Raw genomic sequence first — 24145 nt, 5'->3', positions numbered from 1 at the left:
ATGCATGGATGTGTAAATCAAACTATAACATATGACAACTTGAAATAATTTTACATTGAGATGTGTGGTTGAAATGTGAATGAGACAGATGGGTTTGCAAAAAGATTAGTTAAATCTGGATAGCGCATCCTTTAAAAAAATAATATAGTACTCATGTGAACCTTGTTCTCTTATATTACAAAATGTCACTTCTATGTTTCTTAATTAATAACATCATCATCACAGCAACTTTAACCCTGCTAACACTGGTGGACTTTTTTCATAGCATCTATTTGTCATAAAGTGTAGCATAGTTGTCATTAAATTAGATTTTTTACGTGAGTGGAAAGATTAAAATTGAGATAAGAGCTTCAGAATTGTCTTCAGAATTTGACCTAACGTTTTGAGATATGTGTCAATGCAATTGTAGGTGAACTTTGACAACTATGAAGCAGTTCTGTCATTTGTGCTGGTGAATAACAACCACTGGAAGTTGCTGGTTTGTGGTTTTACCTTGCTTACAATGAATATATATTTTTTCATGTTAGATTAGAGCCATATTGACATATGTTTCAACAACATTATTTCCTGTTACGTAACTTTGCCTTTATTGCTCTTTTTCAGTACATCAACACAAAAGCCAGCACAGTATTCCTAATGGATCCTGCACAACTGTCATCAGAGCTTCAGGACTCCAAAAATGCAGCTAAAAGAATAAAGTAATTCTACCTTTAAGACATGTCTAAAGTGATTGGAGAAATAAAAACATAACTTGAAAAATTATGACATATCTTATATTGAAGATCCATAAACTAAAGTGCTTGTCATTTTGAGAAGTTAATAGTAACATAACATGGTGACATCAGTTGTCATGAATGGAATGACAAAATAAAATTGCTCTTACACAAATCATTTCATTCCTTATCCAGGGAATACTTCAAGATGAGAAGGACATGCCATGGCAAAACAGACTGGGTCGATGTCCAATGGAAAGGGGGGGCTATGAGCCACCCTATTCAGCAGGATGGAAGCAGCTGCGGAGTCATTGTTGTCCAAGTATATTGAATAGTTAATGTTTGGTATTGCCAAGTATGACAGTTGTGAAAGTAAAAATAATAGTTATGTTATAATATGTAAATTTAATTTTCAATCAAACAACGGTTTGTCTGGCTAGACTGCGTGTGTTTTCTACATTTTGGTAAGTCTTAAGTCATTCTCCAAGGGATCCTATAGGGGGAAAGAAAAGAAACAACACCGTCCAACAACATAATGTTGGACAGTGTAACATGTCCAACATTCTTTGTCGTACATAATGTGTGTCCCCAAGTACCTGTTACAGTCTGTTGCAGTATTATGCAATGAAAATCAGTGTCTTTCAAAGCAGTGTTGTTTCTTTAGATGGCGAAAGCATTGATGGAAGCCTTACCTTTTATTCCAAATATGGAATTTGACACAACCAAGAAGGCAATAAAAGAAGAAAGATGAGCTCTGGCTCTTCAAATCCTTGAATCATCAGGTGCATAATATATACCTCATTCATTCATTCATATGTATGTATATATATATATATATATATATATATATATATATACACAAACACACACACACACACACACACACACACACACACACACACACACACGCGTTCTTAATAATAATGGTTGTTTTTCCTTTGGTGATCAGTGTTTGATGACCAGACATGCTGTGCAATGTGTGCTGCCTCCAAGCCCCCAGTTTCTGGACCTCCAATTACAGACTGGGTGAGAGTATGAGTTGTCATTGTGTAAATTTCAAGCATAAATAAGGATAAACTCCCGATAGTCATAAAGTTGTAATTTATAGAAGACTGAACAGGTATCTTTTCTGTTGTATTTTAACAGATCCAGTGTGACAGCAGCGACAGGTGGTTCCATGCCCTGTGCCTTGAAATAAAGAGCACTGATTATGAGAAGGCAAAGAAAAAAAGCTGGAAATGCCCACTGTGCAACTGAAATGCAAACTTTTTACTTAGTTCGACATTGTTAAAAATAAATACTTTAGAGTCATATGTTGTCAAATGAACTAGTTTGTTTCTGCATCAAGGCTGTGCCCCATCTGGCTAAAGTAGTAGAACAATTTGACATAGATTTGAAGTCAATGGGTCACATGACCTGGAAGCTATTGAAGAAATATCAATTATTATAATAATAAAAATTCTTTAAAAATAGAAAAAGGCTTAAAATGGGATAAAAAAGAGGGTGCCCCATCAAGGTAAAAGAGTAGAACAATTTGACACAGATTTTGAGTCAGTGGGTCACATGACCCGGAAGCTATTGAAGAAATATCACATTTTTTCAATATAGAAATTCTTTAAAAAGTAGAAAAAGGCTTAAAATTGGATAAAAATGAGTGTGCCCCATCAAGGTAAAATAGTAAAACAAATTGACACAGATTTGGAGTCAATGGGTCACATGACCTGGAAGCTATTGAAGAAATATCACTTATTTTTATAATAAAAATTCTTTAAAAATAGAAAAAGGCATAAAATTGGATAAAAATTAGTGTGCCCCATCTGGCTAAAGTAGTAGAACAATTTGAGATCATTTTGGAGTCAGTTGGTCACATGACCTGGAAGCTATTGAAGAAATATCATTTATTTTTATAATAAAAATTCTTTAAAAATAGAAAAAGTCTTAAAATGGGATAAAAATGAATGTGCCCCATCAAGGTAAAATAGTAGAAAAATTTGACACAGATTTTGAGTCAGTGGGTCACATGACCTGGATGCTATTGAAGAAATATCCATTATTTTTATTATAAAAAATCTTTAAAAATAGAAAAAAGTTTGAAATGGGATAAAAATGAGTGTGCCCCATCAAGGTAAAATAGTAGAACAATTTGACACAGATTTTGAGTCAGTTGGTCACATGACCTGGACGCTATTGAAGAAATATCAAATTTTTTCAATTTAAAACTTCTTTAAAAATAGAAAAAGTCTTAAAATGGGATAAAAATGAGTGTGCCCTATCAAGGTGAAATAGTAGAACAATTTGACACAGATTTTGAGTCAGTGGGTCACATGACCTGGAAGCTATTGAAGAAATATCACTTATTTTTATAAGAAAAATTCTTTAAAAATAGAAAAAGGCGTAAAATGAAATAAAAATTGGTGTGCCTTACAGATGGTATTTATTGGCATTATTTCCTACTAGTTTTGTCTTAACTAGTCACTAGATAAGGAATTTATTGATTTTTTTATTTCTCAAGAGTGCTTGGTTCAAAACTTCTTTGACGGTCCCTAACTGCACCACCGCGTGTGGGAGGAGGGAGCAGCTGAGACAAGCACCGTTCTCCTGACAACCGCCAATCCCAGACTCATCCAACAGATTTCCAGATGGAGAGACGTGATTTGTCACTCCAAAGAACGTGTCTTCAGTGTGAAGACACGTTCTTTGGAGTGACATGAAGCTCTCTGTGCTGTTCTTGAGCTAATTTGAAGGCCACATGAAGTTTGGAGGCGTGTAGTGTTTGACTTTGCAGAAAGTTGGCAACCTCTAAGCTCTATGTGCTTCAGCATCTACTGACCCTGCTCCGACAGTTTACATGGCCTAACACTTGGTGGCTGAGTTGCTGTCGTTCCCAAACACTTCCATTTTCTTATGATACGGTAGTTGACTGAGAAATATTAAGGAGCGAGGAAAGTTGACAAGTGGATTTGTTGCCCAGGTGGCATCCTATCACAGCTTCATGCTGGAATTCACTGAGTTCCTGAGAGCAACGCATTCTTTCACAAATGTTTGTGAAAACAGTCTGCATGCATAGGTTTTCTACACCTGTGACCAAAGAAATGAATGGAACATCTGATTCCATGGGAGTTTGCCCAACAAGTCTACATGTCTTTTGTGGATCTGGAGAAGGCATTCGACCATGTCCCTCGGGGGGTCCTGTGGGGGGTACTCTGGGAGTATTTTGTACTGGGTCCTTTAACAAGGGCTGTTAGGTCTCTGTATGACCGGTGTCAGAGCCTGGTCCGCATTGCCAGCAGTAAATCGGACTTGTTTCCGGTGAGAGTTGGACTCTGCCAAGGTTGCCCTTGTCACCGATTCTGTTCATAACTTTTATGGACAGAATTTCTAGGCGCAGCCAAGGTGTTGAAGGGATCCATTTTGGAGACCTTAGGATTGTTTCTCTGCTATTCGCAGATGACGTGGTTCCATTTGCTTCATCATGGTGTGATCTACAGCTCTCACTAGAGCAGTTGAGACCATGGTTTTGAGCCGGAAAAGGGTAGAATGCCTTCTCCGGGTTGGGGAGGACGTGCTGCCCCTAGTGGAGGAGTTTAAGTATCTTGGGGTTTTGTTCACAAATGAGGGGAAGATGGAGCGAGAGATCGACAGGCGGATTGGTGCGGCGTCTGCTGTTAAGCGGGCGCGGTACCGGTCTGTTGTGGTGAAGAGAGAGCTTAGCCAAAAGGTAAAGCTCTCAATTTACCCGTTGATCTACGCTCCTATCCTCATCTACGGTCATGAGCTTTGGGTCGTGACCTAAAGAACGAGATCCCGGATACAAGCGGCCGAAATTAGTTTTCTTCATAGTGTGGCTGGGCTTTCCCTTAGAGATAGCATGAGGAGCTCAGTCATCCGGGGAGGACTCAGAGTAGAGCCACTGCTCCTCCACGTCGAGAGGAGCCAGTTGAGTCGGCTCGGGCATCTGGTTAGGATGCCTCCTGGACGCCTCCCTGGTGAGGTGTTCCGGGCACGTCCCACCGGGAGGAGGGCCAGAGGGAGACCCAGGACACACTGGAGGGACTATGTCTCTCGGCTGGCCTGGGAACACCTTTGGATTCCCCCGGAGGAGCTGGCCCAAGTGCCGGGAGAGAGGGACGTCTGGGCCTCCCTACTGAAGCTGCTACCCCTGCGACCCGACCACGGATAAGCGGATGAAGATGGATGGATAATGTTTGACAGTGAGAAAAAATGTTAGTGAAAAAAAAATAGTTATATTTTTCTACAGTGTATGTAAATATTGGACTTCAACTATAAATCCGTTTATTTTCATATTACTTGTTACTGAGCATGTTTAATTTAATTTGTGTTCTGTTTACCTATTCTTACTAGCCACTGCAATATGAATGATTGTTGAGCTTACCACAGCCAATCAGAAGGCAGCTGACTGTAAGAGGACAGATATTTTGCTAGGTGGGGGTTGCTTGTGGAATCCAGATCTTCGGTAAGAAAAGATGCAGACCACTGGACTCCCCTCATACCTGTGAACATTGCCAAGAGCACTGACACTACACAAAAAGCTGAGGATCCAAAGGTCCCTGTTGTCGTGAACTTTCTCCATTGGTGTTGCCTGACCTGTTTAACTTAAGTTTGTACAACAGAGAAATTTCCCATCCACTTTTCAGCTTGTTTATACTATGATTATATATACAATCCTGTTTCTTTCTTTTTAATGTATAATTCAAACTTCATTCTTACAGATGGTACCTACAATCAAAATTGATAAATAAAACATAAATAAACTAACTCTGTTCCGGTCATACAGCTTGAGTCAGGCCCGTTGAGGACAGTCTGAATAAAGCTACCAAACTTCTGACTATACTTCTGTGGTCTGCATGTAATTATCGGCCACTCTGATGCATTCTATCTAAAACCCAAGCTTTTTATCTTCAAATGATTTACTCTGCATTAATATTAAGATCCCAAATGTGATTCTGCCTTGATACAGGTGAACCTCAATGTGTCCAAGAAGTATCTGACACACAACTTGAGAGGGATAATCTTATGTCTGCCAAGTGTTTAGCTGACGGTACTTTGGAAATCACTTAGAATTAAAATCATGTTTCCTATCTATCAAAATGTGCTATTCTTGATAAAAAAAAGTTATAAAAGTGCTAAAAGTTAGTTATACCACTATAGCATAAGACAGCTGGTAGACATATTGGCTTCACTGTAAAGTCTTTTGTTGTTGTCCCCCTGGGGTCCTGTTTTCCATGGAGCTGTCTGCCGCAGATGTATAAAAAAGTAGAATTAAATACAACTATAATCTATCCTGTTCTACTTCTGAGACTATGAGCAACAGCTTAACTGAGCTCTGACTCAAACAGAAGGCTGTTACAAGTTCAAGTTTAGGGTGGTATACTTTTAATTAAACAGAACAAATGCAACCATCAAAAAGCAAATAACAATTTGCAATCAAATCCATGTAGTGAAAATGTTTGGAAATGTATTTATCATATTCTGCATTAAATCTTTTGGACCAACTACTCATGCATTACTCTAAGCGGAAACAGTTTTTTCTCGCATATATAGCTGATGAGCTAAAACATAGGAATACACATCTTTTTAAATATGACACTAATTCACAAGGTAAAGTGATTGGCACCATGCATGTTTTACTCATGCTTACAAAAAAGAGGCACAGTAATTCATTTATAAAAATCAGGAAATGCAGACTTCCACAATCCCACCAGCTGATGCAGAGTATCTTGATTTAGTTGTTCTCTTCATTTTGTGGTGTTTCGGTATTTCCCCTGCTAATGAACTGGATGCACTTACGATAACAGCAAACAATTCTAGTTTGGCTTAGCTTAAAAGCCATGGACATAATGACCATACCAACAATGATAAAAAGTGAGAGAAACATAAAGTATTTGGGGTGTTTGGGTATGATGTCACCAAATCCAATGGTAGTGAGTGTAATGAAGCAAAAGTAGTATGGGTCAAAGCCTTTAATTTCAGTTTCCCACAATGGCAAAATCAAACCTCCAAAGCAAATGTAAGCAAATACAGTGAAAAGGATCAGTATAAATGGAACATCAAACTCCTCCATTACCTCCCCTAACCCTGTGAAATCCCATATCGCAAATCCACTAGGTGGTGGTGGCAGCTGGTGTAGTTCAGGGCAGGAGAGGGACCTCAACAGTGGGTCCGTTCTCAGTAAATTCTCCCTTACCAGTATCTTTTCAAAGATATCTTTGTTTTTTTGGAGACGAACAGACTTGTGTCGAACATCTGCTTGGGACTGCATCACCTGCTGGATATCTAAAGGTTGACGAATCACTACATCGCGGCTGAAAACAAAGGTGCCATTGTCCAGAGTCCGGCGATCAGACCCAAATCTTCTTCTGCGAGTTTTCCATGGAGACTTTAAGAGAGGTCGGATGTGATTGTAGGCTTTGGACATCACCAAAGCGAGAAAGTCCCCCACATCAAGAATGACCAGAAGCATGAGGGGTATGCCCATCATAGCATATAGGATGCACAGCACTTTACCAGGCAAGGTAACGGGATAGATTTCTCCATATCCTGCAGTCACAGTGAGAAAATGTATTTATTACTAATATGGAGGAGAAAGCTTTCTTAATTTTTGTAAGAAACCTTGTTTCTTGTTAGAAACAGTAAAATTGACAGTCATATGCGATCAATTAAAATCTGTGTTTCAATGAGAATCCATTGTTGCATCAACAGTACCTATTTAAGACAAACACCTTTAAGCAGGAATTAAAACTATTTTCATTAAGCCCACATTGCTGTATTAAAAAAGTTGTTTTATTGATCTGATGTATTATTCCAATCATAAATATGTTTTCAATCCAGTTTATTTATACAGTGCCAATTCACAACATGTCACCTAGAGGCACTTTACAAAGTCAATTATACAGAGGTGTCAAGTAACAAAGTACAAATACTTCATTACCTTAAGAAGAAATTTTGGTTATATATACATTAGTGGATTAAATATTTTTCGTACAACCTTTTACTTCTACCCTTACAGTGGCGCAGTGGGTAGCGCTGTTGCCTTGCAGCAAGAAGGTCCTGGGTTCAAATCCAACCCTGGGTCTTTCTTCATGGAGTTTGCATGTTCTCCCTGTACATGCGTGGGTTCTCTCCGGGCACTCTGGCTTCCTCCCACAGTCCAAAAACATGACTGTTAGGTTAATTGGTCTCTCTAAATTGTCCTTAGGTGTGCGTGAATAGTTGTCTGTCTCTGTGTTGCCCTGTGACAGACTGGCAACCTGTCCAGGGTGAACCCCGCCTCTCAGTGAACGCTGGAGATAGGCACCAGCGACCCCATGAGGGACTAAGCGGGTTAGAAAATGGATGGATATACAAGTGTAATTGCTATAAAGCCTGCCCTGGATATACCACTTTTCTTGTTCAGTTTTGTTTTCTTACATCTGTTGCCCTTGTAGATTCCTGCAGCTAAGCTTCAATGTACTTTCCAATAAAGGTTATTGATAACATGTCTCTGCAGTTTGACTATTTACACCATTACAATACTTCACAGCAACAAGTCATATCTTCTGCTCCATGAAATACATTAATGGTCAGTGGTACACATATGTGGTTTCTTAATATATTTGTATTTTAGCTACTAAAATGCACAAATTTTCAATAGTTTTATATATGCAGGTGGAACAGATACCCTTGTTCATGAAAAACCTTTCAACATTACCATCTTAATTTAATAAAGTCATTATGGCCTTAGAGAAATGTTTTCTTTTTGTATGTGTCCTGCCTGGCAGTGTAGCATTAAGAATTGATGTCTTACTGTTAAAGAGAGCCCAACAGATTTTACTTTAACAAATGGAGCATTACTACTTTCGCCATGGTGCTACACTTGATTCATATATGCAATTAGCTTTATTCGATTTTATTCTGGGACTGTTTCACATTTGATGGACACAAACACAGCAAGGTAGAACAGAAAGAAAGGAAGAGAAAAAGAGGAGGCAAAATGGGGGGTTGTTGGGGTGAGCTCCAATCTTATTGGAGACCTGAGATGTCCCAGGAGAGAGGGCAGATGTATATGTTTCCACCCTAGTGCCCCCACATGCATACACTCTTACCCACAAAACACACACACACACACACACACACACACACACACACACACAGACCGAGAGAAAAAGAGAGAGAGAGAGAGAGAGAGAGAGGTCCCTTTGTTTTCTCTGTGTGTGTGTGTGTGTGTGTGTGTGTGTGTGTGTGTGTGTGTGTGTATGTACTCCTGAGATTGCAGTAGGGCGTATTGCGTCCCTTCCTGTTTTCTGTTGCTGTGTGTGGACTGTTGTTTTGGTGTTCCAGACTCCCGATTTTATCTTAAATCTCTTTGCTGTGAGATCTCTCTGTTTCTAACACATAAGCACATCTAAAACACATTCTCTTTTGATGCACTTCACGTTTAGGAACTCCTTGTGTTTCACACGGTTCACTTTTCTTGGTGTGGTAAGTGGGCACTAGCCTACCCTAAAGTCCCTTTAATGAAAGTTGCGCCAACTCAGCGGTGGCCGCCATTTTGGGTCTAAACTTGCCACAGGCAGGCGCTTTAACACTGTTATGTTATGCGCGTTTTGCACCTTCTAATACCCTGCAGGCAGGTGTTCTGCACAGTTCATTGATTCTGAATAAAACACAACTATCTGAGTGTTGATGATCACCTACTAGGAATCCAGAAAAGCTGATATTACATTTTAATAAGACTTGAGAGAGACATTTTTAAGTGAACTGTATACTTCTCTTTCCCTGTCTTGAAGTCCAGAATTGATCCCATAGGGGACGCCAAGTTTTGAGCGGACCGACTCAGGTAGGGGGGGAGTTGTGGGGGAGACGACAAATTTTGCACGGACCGACTCAGGTAGGGGGGGAGTTGTGGGGGAGATGATAAATTTTGCGCGCACCGGCTCGCAGAGCGGGGGGGGACGACAACTTTTGCCGGGGGGGGCGTATCCATGTGTTTTTTCCCTGCCATTCACTATATGCACGCGCGAAAGCAACAACAAAAAACCTGTGTCAAATAAACACGCAAGCATATCGAGTTTTTTTTTTTTTTTTGGAATGTTGGCGAGGCGTTACCGTGAGTTTGGCGAGGCGGCCGCCTGACCAAGATAGCGCTGCGGGAAACCCTGCTAGTAGTAGTCAAGTAATAACTTTGTTAGTCAAGGGGTTGGGTTATTATTATTCAATATTTTTAGATATTGTACACTTGAGAAACTCGCCCACATACCTCACACAAGCGAGAGTTTTTAGTAGGTCTCCAATATTTTTTCGTCTCTGGGTCCAAGCGACTGACTTGGTTGATACTCAATACACAATACTCGCCGCCCTTCATCGCTAGGAAAACAGAACATCCGCGTCCCTTTATCCGTGTTGTTGCTGCAGCCGTGGGCACAACACCCTGGCATGGTGGTTGACGAGTAAAAATGAAAGAAATCAGTCGCTCGCTGTGTTGTCAACACGCTGAGCCTAAAGTCCCTTTAATGAGCCTAGACCCAAAATGGCCGCAGGAGATCACGTGACCCGAATACAGCGGAACGCCCATGACGCAACTTTTTTATTAAAGGGACTTTAGCCTTGCCCTGCGACAGACTGGCGACCTGTCCAGGGTGTACCCCGCCTCTCGCCCAGTGAATGCTGGATATAGGCACCAGCAACCCCCGCGACCCCATGAGGGATAAAGCGGTTTGGAAAATGGATGGATGGATGGATGGATGGACTTTAGCCTAGCCTGGCTTTAGCTTTACTATGACTTCCTGCCCTATACTTCCATCAGCTTCTCCGTCGCTGTCTAAGTCTCCCCCTCTCTGTGTCCGATGTTTACTTATTCCTCTGCCTCCCTTAGGGATAACGGTTCATGCAATAAATGTAGTGTTTTGGACTTCCGGCTTGACTGAACATGGCGTAGGTCGCATCGAGCGTAGCTCTTGCAGAGATTTGTTATTAATCAATATTTCAGGCACATTAAGTTGATTTTTTTCTTTTTTTTTCTTTTCTTATCTCAACACTTGAGCAAACGTGTTCGAAGTAAGATTGTTTTGTTTTTGACAATCGTGATGTCGCGCAAAGCCAGTAAAAACGCAAGTACCTCCCAGCCTAACCCGCGGCCTTCTGTCGGCGCCACATCCTCGGCCCATGGTGGAGCGTCGCCGCAGCCTGAATCATCCGAGATGCCACTTGTCGATATGGACACAAAGGCTGCACTTCTTTCACACATGTTTAAAAAGGATTTACACGCCACACTCGAAGGCAATCTCTCATCTATCAAGTCTGAAATTCAAGCGCTAAAAACTGAACTTTCCACCGATATTACCACCATGCGGCGGGAATTCACCGGGCTGAAAGGCAACGTTACGGAGATGGAGAAGTGTCTCTCAGTGTGCACGGATGACATTGTCCTACTTCAAGCCAAGGTGGAAAATATGTCAAAGGAGCTGATTAAACTAGAGAACAAGTGTGAAGATTTGGAGTCCAGGTCCCGTCGTACGCATTGTTGGTGTGCCAGAGGAAAACATCCTGTCTCCTACAGACGTGTCCACGCTTCTGATGGAAGCTTTCAAACGTGAGAAGGAGCCACTTGTGGACAGAACTCATCGGACCTTGGCCCCCAAACCCAATCCCAATGAGGGTCCTCGGGCTATAGTAGCTAGGATGCACTATTACGCGGACTGCGCCAAGATTCTTCAGAAAGCCAGGGAGCAGCAGCAGATAAGGATGCGTAACATGACCATCTCCGTGTTCCCCGACCACACCACTAAGACGGCACGAGCCCGTGCGGCTTTCAGTGAGGTTCGTCGCCTGCTGCGGGGGATCCAGGGAGTTTGGTTTGGCATCATCCACCCGGCCAAGTTGTGCATCACATATGAAGGAGTGCAACATGACTTCGTCTCGCCAGGGAAGGCTAAGGCATACATCTAGACAATAACTACCCAACAGTAAAGCACAGCGAGACGATATTATTTTTATTTAGGATAGTGACTGATGTCTTCATTTTGGTGAGTTCGAGTTTATTTTTACTGCGCACGAGTTATTCTGCCAGTGAATGTTTTGTTTTATTTTATTTTTTGAATTAATACTTTTTTGTTTATTTGTTCTTGTGCCTTACATAATCAGAAGTTACTCTGTAAGAGCGTCCCTGTTAGTCATGGTTGGTTTTGTAGTCAGGAGCGTCTCTGTTTTGTTTGCTCTATATGGGAGTTGTGCACTGCCGTCTCTATCGTTTGGGGATGGGGACGTCCGAGGTGCGGGAGGGAGGGGGGTTATGTGTTTAATGTTTTTTTTTTATTATTATTTAGATATTGTACTCTCATTATTGCTTTGTGTGTGTGCGTGAGTGCGCTTTTTACCCTCTTTTTCCATGTGGGTGGAGGGAGGAGGGGAAGGGAAGGGAAAGGAAGAAAGGAAGAAAAAAAACTTTTATTGATCTACTATGGCAGATCTTAGTGGTATTAGATTTCTGACTTGGAATGCTAAAGGCATGAATAGCCCCATTAAACGATCTAAAATATTTTCACATCTACGGCGTCTGAAGAGCGATGTAATGTTTTTACAAGAGACTCATTTGCGGGATAGGGATCATGTTAGACTCAGGTGTCCGTGGGTGGGACATGTTTTTCACCCAATGTTTAATTTGAAATCCAGGGGAGTGGCTATTTTAATTAGTAAAAAAGTGCAGTTTACAGCTTCGGAGATTAAAGCTGACAAAAATGGGAGATATTTGATTGTTGTAGGCAACATTTACAACACCCCAGTCTTGTTAGTCAATGTGTTTGCTCCCAATTTTGACAACCCAGGTTTTGCATATAAACTGTTTAGCAGCCAACCTTCTCTTGACACTCACCTTTTGATATTTGCTGGTGACCTAAACTGTGTTATTGACCCCGTCTTAGACCGCTTAAATCCCCATTCCCTGACACAATCTTCTATGTCTAAGTCTATTTCAGAGTTTATGATCCGGAACGGGTTCTTAGACCCTTGGAGATTTTCTAATCCTACTACCAGAGCCTATTCTTTTTTCTCTCAGGTACATCAATCTTTTTCACGTATTGATTACTTTTTTGTGGATAGTTCCCTTATTCCAAAAGTATTGTCATCTGAGTATCATCCAATTGTCATCTCTGATCATGCACCACTTAGTGTTGATATCAAATTCACTGCCCAATCTTCTTTTTCCTCGCCCTGGAGGTTTAACTCTCTGCTGCTTTCTGATGAGACATTTGTTGCCTTTATCAAAACAAAAATTGATGAATATTTATTTTTTAATGATAGTGGCACTGTCACAAGGTCATTGCTGTGGGAATCTCTTAAAGCATATTTGCGTGGGCAGATAATTTCCTTTTCTGTTCATTCTAATAAAGTTCGTAAAGCTAGACTTAAAAATTTGACAACACAAATTTCTGACATAGACAAATTGTAATTAATCCAACTCCTGATTTGCATAAAAAACGACTCAATTTGCAAACTGAATTTGACTTGCTTTCTACAGTGAAAGCTGAGCGCCTTCTACTTTGCTCACGGGCAACTTATTATGAACATGGCGATAAGCCAGGTAGGCTGTAATGGCTTCTTTTCTAAAAGATTTAATATTGCCCACTGTCGACCCTGTCATGGCTGAACAATTAGATGCACCTCTTAAATTAGATGAAATTGAACACGCAATTAAAACTATGCACAATGGTAAGGCTCCGGGTCCGGATGGTTTCTCGGTTGAGTTCTTTAAAACCTTTCTTGACAAATTAGCTCTGTTACTTCTTTCAATGTATAATGAATCTTTGGAATGTGGGTCATTACCCCCAACGCTGTCTCAAGCACTAATCACTGTTCTTCTAAAGAAAGATAAATATCCTACATCTTGCTCCTCCTATAGGCCTATTTCACTTTTTAACACTCTACTACTAGTCCAGAGGTAGTTATCTCGCTTGATGCTGAGAAAGCTTTTGATCGTGTGGAGTGGAGTTATCTTTTTGCTGTCTTATATAAATTTGGTTTTAGGGACCGATTTATTTCATGGATTCGACTGTTATACAATTCACCCCAAGCCAAGTGTTTACACAAATAATATTTCCTCTGGTTACTTTCCACTGTCACGAGGTACGAGACAGGGATGCCCTTTGTCCCCTCTACTTTTCGCCATTGTAATTGAGCCTCTATCAATAGCTTTACGGTCTCTCCGTTATTTTTGTGGCATTTCCCGATCAGGTCTTGACCTGAAACTGTCTTTATATGCAGATGATCTGCTTCTGTATGTCTCTGATCCTTTACGTATTATACCACCAATTGTGTCTTTGTTAAAGAGGTTTGGCTCCTTTTCAGGCTACAAAATAAACCTTCTTAAGAGCGAATGTTTTACCATAAATTCGTTAGGTCTTACACTTAAACAGTCTGATATTCCTTTAAGGCTTAGCTCGTCAGGATTTAAATATTTGGGAATCAATGTAAGTCGTACTCTGTCCTCTTTGCATTCGTCTAATTTCACCCCTTTGATTTCTCAGATTAAATCAGATTTTCAGAGATGGAATTGTCTGCCTTTGTCGCTTATTGGTCGAATTAATACAATCAAGACGAATATTCTACCTCGATTACTCTTTCTTTTCCAGTGTACTCTTGTATTTTTGCCTAAAGCTTTTTTTAAAAAGTTGGATCAGATTGTCACATCGTTCTTGTGGGGAGGGAAACACCCCAGGGTGAGGAAATCACTGTTACAGAGACTAACATTTGATGAGGGTCTTTCTTTGCCTAATTTTTTGTTTTATTACTGGTCTGCTCATATTCACATATTGACCTACTGGTTTCAATCACAAAAACCTTTGTGGTGCAGGTTAGAACACCTGTCCTGCATCTCCTCTTCTTTGGATGCTTTACTGTCCTCTCCTCTCCCACTCAATTTCTCTCGATTCACAAAGAACCCTGTGGTGCAATCGAGTCTTAAGATTTGGTCACAGTACAGGAGCCATTTTAAGTTTGTATCCGCATCAGTAACTATGCCCATCACAAAGAATCATTTATTCTCCCCTGGTCTCACCGATGGGACCTTTGTGCAGTGGAAACACCATGGTATTAACACCTTTAAAGACCTGTATAAGGATGGCGCTTTCTCCAGTTTTTCGGACATGTCTTTGGAAACAAATCTTCCAGTGACACATTTATTTCGCTATTTTTAAGTGCGACACTGTACTTCTGCTCTCTTTCCTTCTTATCCTTTTCTTCCAAACATCCAACCATGGGAGGAACTGCTGTCCCTTAAACCCAAGAAAAAGTCAGTTATATCTTATATATATATAAGCAACTTATAGATTTGGATATCCAGTCGGTGGCTAAAATTAGAAGGGCATGAGAGCTGGAATTAGGCATAACTTTATCAGATCAGCAGTGAAAGACAGCAATATCTAACATTCGGTACAGTACGGCCTGCAAAAGGTTACAACTCATTCAGTTTAAGGTATTGTACGGAGTTCACTATTCCAGGTCTCATCTGTCTGAGATTTACCCACAAGTGGAGGATCAGTGCAGCAGATGTCATGCCACTCCGTGCAACCTGAGTCACATGTTCTTTTTGTGTCCAAGACTCCATGGCTTCTGGAACCAGTATTCAGCCATTCTCTCCAAAGCTTTAGGAACTCTGGTCTGCATGGACCCTCTCTTAGCTATCTTTAGGCTTCCAGTTAATACTGTTTTAACTGACCCTGCTCACTCTAAAGTATTGGCCTTTACATCGCTTTTAGCCAGGCGTCGTATTTTACTCCTTTGGAAATCATCTGAGACACCCTCAATTTCTCTGTGGTTTCGCGAAGTAATGTCATTTTTCAGATTGGAAAAGATTGGTCTTATAGCAAAGGGAAACTATAGTAAATTTGATTGGATATGGGGCTCTTTTGTGAATTATTGCAAATCGTTGAACATCGTACCGTCTACCTAATGTGATTGAACAACCCCCCACCCCACCCCGTTTTTTTTTTTTTTCTTTCTCTCTGTGCGTTTCTGTGTGTGTGTGTGTGTATGAGTTATTTCTTTGACCACTACCAATGAGAGATATTGGTACTGTATGTAATAAAAAAAAAACATGGAACAGATTCTATACTATTTGTAAATTATTATTATGTTTTTCTTCCACAATAAATAAATAAATAAATAAATAAATGTAGTGTTTTTGTAGCCTTGGAGTCGAGGGTGTCAGAATTGGAGACCTGGCTACATGCTGTTGAAAAACCCGCAGATAGCTGAGGCCCCTTAGTTAACGCAGAGCCACAGAGATTAGCTTCATGTGGCAGTCCCCCAGCAATACGCAAGCAGCCGGGTAACCATGCCGGCTGGGAGACATACGCAGGAGAGACGACAACTTTGTATGGTGCAGCTCTTCCTTCTAGGAATCTGGTCAAATTTATTAGTTCTCCTAAATGCTGATAACCCAGTAGGGATGGGAATCGAAATCCGGTTCCTGTTCAGAACCGGTTCCGTGTGCTCCAATTCCATGGCACCGTTTGGCAGCTAGCTTTACGATTCTCTTTTCGATTCCATCGTGCGGTTCTGAGCAGCACGACGGTAGCCAGTTACGCAAGTCATGCAAGTCACGTCACGTTTTTCACGCAAGTTGCGCAAGTTAAATCACGTTTTTCATGCAAGTTACGTCACGTTTTTTACGCAAGTTACGCACACGGCATTCAGTAATTAATACGACGTGACCAGGTTTAAAGCAAAACAAAACAAATGGCGCGGTCGAAAGTTTGGCTTTATTTTAAGGAAGAGAAAGATGGCAACGAGGCGCTTTGCAATCATTGCAAAGTGACAATTACATCCGCGGGAGGAAATACATCCAACAGGCAGAAATACCTGCGCACACAACATAGCATACATTTTAACAAATGCAGTGTTTTTGATTCTTACCGGACAGAAGCTAAAGCTCTGGTGGTAAGTAGCTAGTTTAATATCACTGGCTGTGCTTAATGTGGTGCCTAGTAAATCATATGCCATTTCTGGAAATAAACAAATTTCCTACCTCTCTTTGGGGTTATTAAGGGAGTGTGCCTTTCTTGTTAATCCAGCCATTCATTGGTAGCATGTTTAATTAGAACTACTGGTAGCTGGAATTCTTACATGATTCTACGCATTGCAATGGATGTAACAAAACATGCTACAAAGTTGCTCCACAGTTAAGGGAACGAGAGAAAGGTGAGGCTTGTTTATTTAAATCAGGGGGAGATGAGTTTATTTCCCAAAATTGTACAGTAATGCTTTTTCATTAAACGGAGGGCTTCTCCGTTAGATTTTACCTTGTTAGTTTGTAAGGTCGTGTGATAGATAAGTAAACAAAGTTGATGCTCATCATCAGACTGTTTGTTCTCCTTTTTCTCCCAAATTGGAATCGAAACTATCAACTTCTGCTTAGCCAGGGTTCTTCTGCCTTTACAGACAGAGAGAGGGCTGCAGCTGTCAGTGAGTCTCCATGACAACGCTGCTAGCAAGAGGCTCCTAGGAGGTCCATTGACTTAACATGGCACCTTTCGACGGCCGCTGTGGGGGCTGTGAAGACCGTAGGAAGCTGAAATTCGCAGTGTTGCTTCCTGTTGCTATTTCTGAAGGTACGGTATGCACCAAGTGGCAGGCGCCTTGCTAAATTTCTTCAGAAATTTTCTAGTTAGGCGCCTGCCTTGCATGTGCAATGAGGAGGCAGTGCTGTGCTTCGCACAGCACTGCTTCCCAATGCAAATGCATGGGCAGGGCCTATTACTATGCACCTCTAAACGGACTCTTTATTAGGCGCCTGCCATAGCGTTTGCAATGAGGAGGCAGTGCGGTGCAAATGCATGGAGGCACCTATTACTATTCACCTCTAAACGCGTCTCTATCTTATTATTAGGCGCCTGCCATAGCATTTTCAATGAGGAGCCTCCATGCAATGAGGAGCCTCCATGGTGCCTCCATGCAAATGCATGGAGGCACCTATTACTATTCACCTCTAAACGGCTTATTTATTAGGCTCCTGCCTTGCATGTGCAATGAGGAGGCAGTGCTGTGCGAAGCACAGCACTGCCTCCCATGCAAATGCATGGAGGCACCTATTACTATGCACCTCTAAACGCGTCTCTATCTTATTAGGCGCTTGCCATAGCATTTGCAATGAGGAGCCTCCATGCAATGAGGAGCCTCCATGGTGCCTCCATGCAAATGCATGGAGGCACCTATTACTATGCACCTCTAAACGCGTCTCTATCTTATTAATATTCTTAATTGTTTGACGCTTAATACGGCCCGAACCGTAACGTGCACCCCCGCAATATAGGTATCAGAACGTGCGGTTCGGTCGGGAATAGTGTGCTACTACTTTTATTGGGGTTTTGAGTTACCATGGCAACAAAATTAGCGAAAAACGAACCCCCAAAAAACCAATAATAATCAATGGAGTCGGATAGAAAGAAAGCCTCAAAAAAGTCTCCAAATGACCATTTTCAACGCTGTACTGTGTCGTCATGCTTTCACCTACGAACACCGTTTAACTTCCAGATTGTAGATATATCTGTGAACTACTCAGAAGTGAAAACGGGATGTGGATATCTTTTATCGTCTCTTCACAGTTACTCCTCAAAGCTCATGTCCAAAAATCAGCAAAATCAGCGTTTACAATGAAAGTCAATGACGGAATTCTCCAACCGCTAGAGTGGGCCACTCTAGCTTTTTTAAAGATTTCAAAACTCCGAACAACTTGACCTTACTCGCTCAATTTTCACTCTATGTAGACAAATTATACATCAAAACGTCGGTACTTTTGTCAGGATTCGGGAAATGTAACCCTCATTGGTGTGGCATTTATAGATTTTTCGCAAATCACCTCAGACCGACACAAACCCGAAACCTCCCCCATTCATTTCCTATGGAGCGGTTTTGAAAAATGACGTCTGGAAATCCAAAACATCACATGTTTTCGCATCGTCACTACTCCTAAACCGTTTTATTTACAGGCATGAGACTTTCACACATGAATGTCCCAACCCTTCTGGCACTCAAGAAAAATGAATTTTGTGGATAACTGTTACTGTTTTTCCACAGGAACAATTTGTTCGGGAGTAGCGAATGTGCAAAATCCTGAAATCGCTTTGGAGCTGCATTTTCCCACATCATCCACTTTTTTACATCGTCGCTGTGCCTACACCGATTTTTGTAAAAATATGAAAATGAGCTACATGGTCATCAAAAGCCTGCTGATACTCACAGTGAAAGAATTATTTTGATATCTCTTATACTTTTTTAGCCAGAGCGATTTGTTCGGGATCATTTTCAGAGGATTTCTGAAATTTCATAAAAATGTCCTTTAGATCATAATTCTTTACGCCTTTATTAAACTTTTTCCAGCAAAAACCGATAGCAAGTCTTCTTCCCCTATCCTTTACGAAATAAACACAGAAAAAATTACGTCTCTACCATTTACGGTTCCGGAGAAATCGTGCGTTGTTCGAGGCAAAGTTCTCCATTATAATCCAATAGGCAGACTTGGACACCAAGTGTCTGCACTTTTTTAGACTGGCCCGCTGCAGCTGTGTCAGTGAGTTTCCATGACGACGGAACTCTGAGGGCCAGTGGGAGACGTTCCATTGAGATAGAATGGCAACTTTCATCGCTCACTGCAGTGGCTGTGATTAATGTAGAAATCTGAAATTCGCACAGTCACTTCCTCTTAACATTTTAAAATTTTCATGTGACTTTCAGTCATGTGTCAGTTTTCTGTGCCATTTTGGATTTCACATGCTTTCCTATTGGGCCTTTGCTTCTAACAGGACCTGGCATGATGCCCAGACATGACCCAATTGGCCAATACAGCACCACCCACATGTGGGAAATGGCACTACACACCATTTTGGTCAAATGTTGAGTTCTGGGCCCAGATGTGGTGAGGCTGAGTTTCTAAAGGAGGCCAATCTGTCCCATGAACTTTTGTCACGTTTGGTGACATTAAGTATTGGCACCCCTATTTGAGGCACTTCCCAGTACAGGATTTGGACAAAACTGAGAGAGTACAATCACCTGGTGATACTGAACACAATGTTGTTAGCGGCTAACAGTTAGCATGTTGCTAACCGGAAGTAGCTTTAGGAAGGTCTCACCAACTTCTGCTTCACAGAGTCTGTTCTTCCTTTAGAGAGAAAGCTCCACAAGAAATTTGGGCTACGTCGCATAAAGCATCTCCAAGCTATGAGGTGTCAAACATCCAATGTTTTTCAATGGGGGACCAAACCCCTTATGGTCCCAATACTGCATGACCTTATATGGCGCTACAGTATAGCTCAGATGGAAAGTGCAGGCTTTGCATGCAAGAGGTCGTGGGTTCGAAACCCGGCGTAAATGACTAAGATTTTTGTGTTATAATCCTCACAGTGTGTATATTAAAACATGTATGCTGATCCCATGAAGTATTTTTTTGTACCACCCGCCATTTTGAGTTACCATGGCAACATTATAAATGACGTATTTTCTCCCTATTTGAGGCTCATCCCAGTACAGGATTTGGACCAAACTAACAGAGTACACTAACCCAGTGATACCAAACACAACCATGTAAGCGGCTAACGGTTAGCATGTTGCTAACCGGAAGTAGCTCTAGGAAGCCTGTACAAACTTCTGCTTGACAGATTTGGTGAATTTTAGGATTGTCTCCCATTTTAGGCATTTCTCAGTACAGGATTTCAACCAAACTAACAGAGTAGCATCACCCGCTGATACTGAACACAACCATGCTAGCGGCTAACCGTTAGCATGTTGCTAACCAGAAGTAGCTTTAGGAAGGTCCTACCAACTTCTGCTTAGCCAGGGTTCTTCTGCCTTTACAGACAGAGAGGGCTGCAGCTGTCAGTTAGTCTCCATGACAACGCTGCTAGCAAGAGGCTCCTAGGAGGTCCATTGACTTACCATGGCACCTTTCAACGGCCTCTGCGAGGGCTGTGAAGACCGTAGGAACCTGAAATTCGCAGTGTTACTTCCTGTTAGTATTTTTGACGGTACGGTACGCACCAAGAGGCAGGCGCCTTGCTAAATTTCTTCAGAAATTTTTCTAGTTAGGCGCCTGCCTTGCATGTGCAATGAGGAGGCAGTGCTGTGCGAAGACAACGGAACTCTGAGGGCCAGAGGGAGAAGGTCCATTGAGATAGAATGGCAACTTTCGACGCCAGCTGCAGCGGCTGTGATTAATGTAGAAATCTGAAATTCGCACAGTCACTTCCTCTTAACATTTTAAAATTTTCATGTGACTTTCAGCCATGTGTCAGTTTACTGTCCCATTTTGGATTTTACATGATTTCCTATTGGGTCTTTGCTTCCAACAGGACCTGGCATGATGCCTAGACACGACCCACTTGGCCAATACAGCACCACCCACATGTGGGAAATGGCACTACACACCATTTTGGTCAAATGTTGAGATCTGGGCCCAGATGTGGTGAGGCTGAGTTGCTAAAGGAGGCCAATCTGACCAATCAACTTTGGTCACGTTTGGTGACATTAAGTATTGGCACCCCTATTTGAGGCACTTCCCAGCACAGGATTTGGACCAAACTGACAGAGTACAGTCACCCGGTGATACTGAACACAACCTTGTTAGCGGCTAATGGTTAGCATGTTGCTAACCGGAAATAGCTTTAGGAAGGTCCTACCAACAGCTGCATAGCCAGAGTTCTTCAACCTTTACAGACAGAGAGGGCTGTAGCTGTCAGTGAGTCTCCATGACAACGCTGCTAGCAAGAGGCTCCTAGGAGGTCCTTTGACTTAACATGGCACCTTTCAACGGCCGCTGCGAGGGCTTTAAAGACCGTAGGAACCTGAAATTCGCAGTGTTACTTCCTGTTGCTATTTCTGACGGTACGGTACGCACCAAGTGGCAGGCGCCTTGCTAAATTTCTTCAGAAATTTTTCTAGTTAGGCGCCTGCCTTGCATGTGCAATGAGGAGGCAGTGCTGTGCGAAGCACAGCACTGCCTCCCAATGCAAATGCATGGGCAGGGCCTATTACTATTCACCTCTAAAGGCGTCTCTTTATTAGGCGCCTGCCATAGCATTTGCAATGAGGAGGCAGTGCTGTGCGAAGCACAGCACTGCCTCCCATGCAAATGCATGGAGGCACCTATTACTATTCACCTCTAAAGGCGTCTCTTTATTAGGCGCCTGCCATAGCATTTGCAATGAGGAGGCAGTGCTGTGCGAAGCACAGCACTGCCTCCAATGCAAATGCATGGAGGCACCTATTACTATTCACCTCTAAAGGCGTCTCTTTATTAATATTAATATTCTTTATTTTTCTTCCTTCACGATTAATGCAGCCCAAAACATAGCCTGCACCCCCACAATATAGGCATCAAAACCTGTGGCTCGATCTCGAGATGTGTGCTACTACTTTTATTGGGATTTCGAGTTACCATAGCAACAAAATTAGCGAAAAACCACCCCCAAAAAACCCCAAAGGAATGAATGGAGTCGGGTAGAAAGAAAGCCTCAAAAAAGCCTCCAAATGACCATTTTCAACACTGTACTGTGTCGTCATGCTTTCACCTACGAACACCGTTTAACTTCCAGTTTCTAGATATATCTGTGAACTACTCAGAAGTGAAAACAGGATGTGGATATCTGTTATCGTCTCCTCACAAGTACTCCTCAAAGCTCATGTCCAAAAATCAGCGAAATCATCGTTTACAATGAAAGTCAATGACGGAATTCTCCAACCGCTAGAGTGGGCCACTCTAGCTTTTTTAAAGATTTCAAAACTCCGAACAACTTGACCTTACTCGCTCAATTTTCACTCTACGTACACAAATTATACATCAAAACGTAGGTATTTTTGTCTGGATTCGGGAAATGTAACCCTCATTGGTGTGGCCTTTATAGATTTTTCGCAAATCACCTCAGACCGACACAAACCCGAAACCTCCCCCATTCATTTCCTATGGAGCGGTTTTGAAAAATGACGTCTAAAAATCCAAAACATCACATGTTTTCGCATCGTCGCTACTCCTAAACCGTTTTATGTACAGACATGAGACTTTCACACATGAATGTCCCAACCCTTCTGGCACTCACAAAAAAGGAATTTTGTGGATAACTGTTACGGTTTTTCCGCAGGAACAATTTGTTCGGGAGTAGCGAATGTGCAAATTCCTAAAAACGCTTTGGAGCTGCATTTTCCCACATCATCCACTTTTTTACATCGTCGCTGTGCCTACACCGATTTTTGTAAAAATATGAAAATGAGCTACATGGTCATCAAAAGCCTGCTGATACTCATGGTAAAATAATTATTTTGATATCTCTTATACTTTTTGAGTTACAGCGATTTGTTCGGCACCCTTTTAAGAGGATTTCTGAAAATCCATAAAAATCACCTTTATATCATAATTTTTTACGCCATTATTAAAGTTTTTCCAGCAAAAAACGATAGCTTATCTTCTTCTCCTATCCGTTACGAAATAAACACAGAAAAAATTACGTCTCTACCATTTACGGTTCCGGAGAAATCGTGCGTTGTTCGAGGCAAAGTTCTCCATTATAATCCAATAGGCTGACTTGGACAAAAAGTGTCTGCACTTCTTTTAGACTGGCCCGCTGCAGCTGTGTCAGTGAGTTTCCATGACGACGGAACTCTGAGGGCCAGTGGGAGACGTTCCATTGAGATAGAATGGCAAATTTCATCGCTCACTGCAGTGGCTGTGATTAATGTAGAAATCTGAAATTCGCACAGTCACTTCCTCTTAACATTTTAAAATTTTCATGTGACTTTCAGTCATGTGTCAGTTTTCTGTGCCATTTTGGATTTCACATGCTTTCCTATTGGGCCTTTGCTTCTAACAGGACCTGGCATGATGCCCAGACATGACCCAATTGGCCAATACAGCACCACCCACATGTGGGAAATGGCACTACACACCATTTTGGTCAAATGTTGAGTTCTGGGCCCAGATGTAGTGAGGCTGAGTTGCTAAAGGAGGCCAATATGACCCATGAAGATTGGTCACGTTTGGTGACATTAAGTATTGGCACCCCTATTTGAGGCACTTCCCAGTACAGGATTTGGACCAAACTAACAGAGTACAATCACCCGGTGATACTGAACACAACCATGTTAGCGGCTAACTGTTAGCATGTTGCTAACCGGAAGTAGCTCTAAGAAGGTCTCACCAACTTTTGCTTCACAGAGTCTGTTCGTACTTTAGAGAGAAAGCTCCACAAGAAATTTGGGCTACGTCGCATAAAGCATATCCCAGCTATGAGGTGTCATATGATGGCGCTACAGTATAGCTCAGAGGGAGAGTGCAGGCTTAGCATGCAAGAGGTTGTGGGATCGATTCCCGGTGTCGGAGACTTAGAGTTTTGTATTATAATCCCCACAGTGTGTATATTAAAACATGTGTGCTGATCCCATGAAGTATTTTTTTGTAC

At 41.7% G+C, this 24145-nt stretch overlaps 1 protein-coding gene and 1 long non-coding RNA gene across 2 annotated transcripts; one reads left to right on the top strand and one right to left on the bottom strand.

The window, feature by feature from the left end:
* The first annotated feature begins 910 nt into the window (after positions 1 to 910).
* Positions 911 to 1924, top strand: LOC105921213. Its single transcript, XR_002427443.2, has 3 exons — positions 911 to 1035; positions 1378 to 1495; positions 1663 to 1924. It is a non-coding gene; the product is annotated as an uncharacterized LOC105921213 (long non-coding RNA).
* Positions 1925 to 6100: 4176 nt separating this feature from the next.
* kcnk18 (potassium channel, subfamily K, member 18) lies at positions 6101 to 7293 on the bottom strand (the record flags this gene model as incomplete). Its single annotated transcript, XM_036130645.1, has 1 exon — positions 6101 to 7293. A coding segment is annotated over one exon (837 nt), but the record flags the coding sequence as incomplete, so codon positions are not given.
* Positions 7294 to 24145: the final 16852 nt, after the last annotated feature.

The sequence above is a fragment of the Fundulus heteroclitus genome, unplaced genomic scaffold (assembly GCF_011125445.2).
Source record: "Fundulus heteroclitus isolate FHET01 unplaced genomic scaffold, MU-UCD_Fhet_4.1 scaffold_37, whole genome shotgun sequence".
NCBI classification, from domain to species: Eukaryota; Metazoa; Chordata; class Actinopteri; order Cyprinodontiformes; family Fundulidae; genus Fundulus; species Fundulus heteroclitus.
The sequence above is the reverse complement of the archived record's forward strand: the minus strand, read 5'-3'. Positions and strand labels throughout refer to the sequence as shown.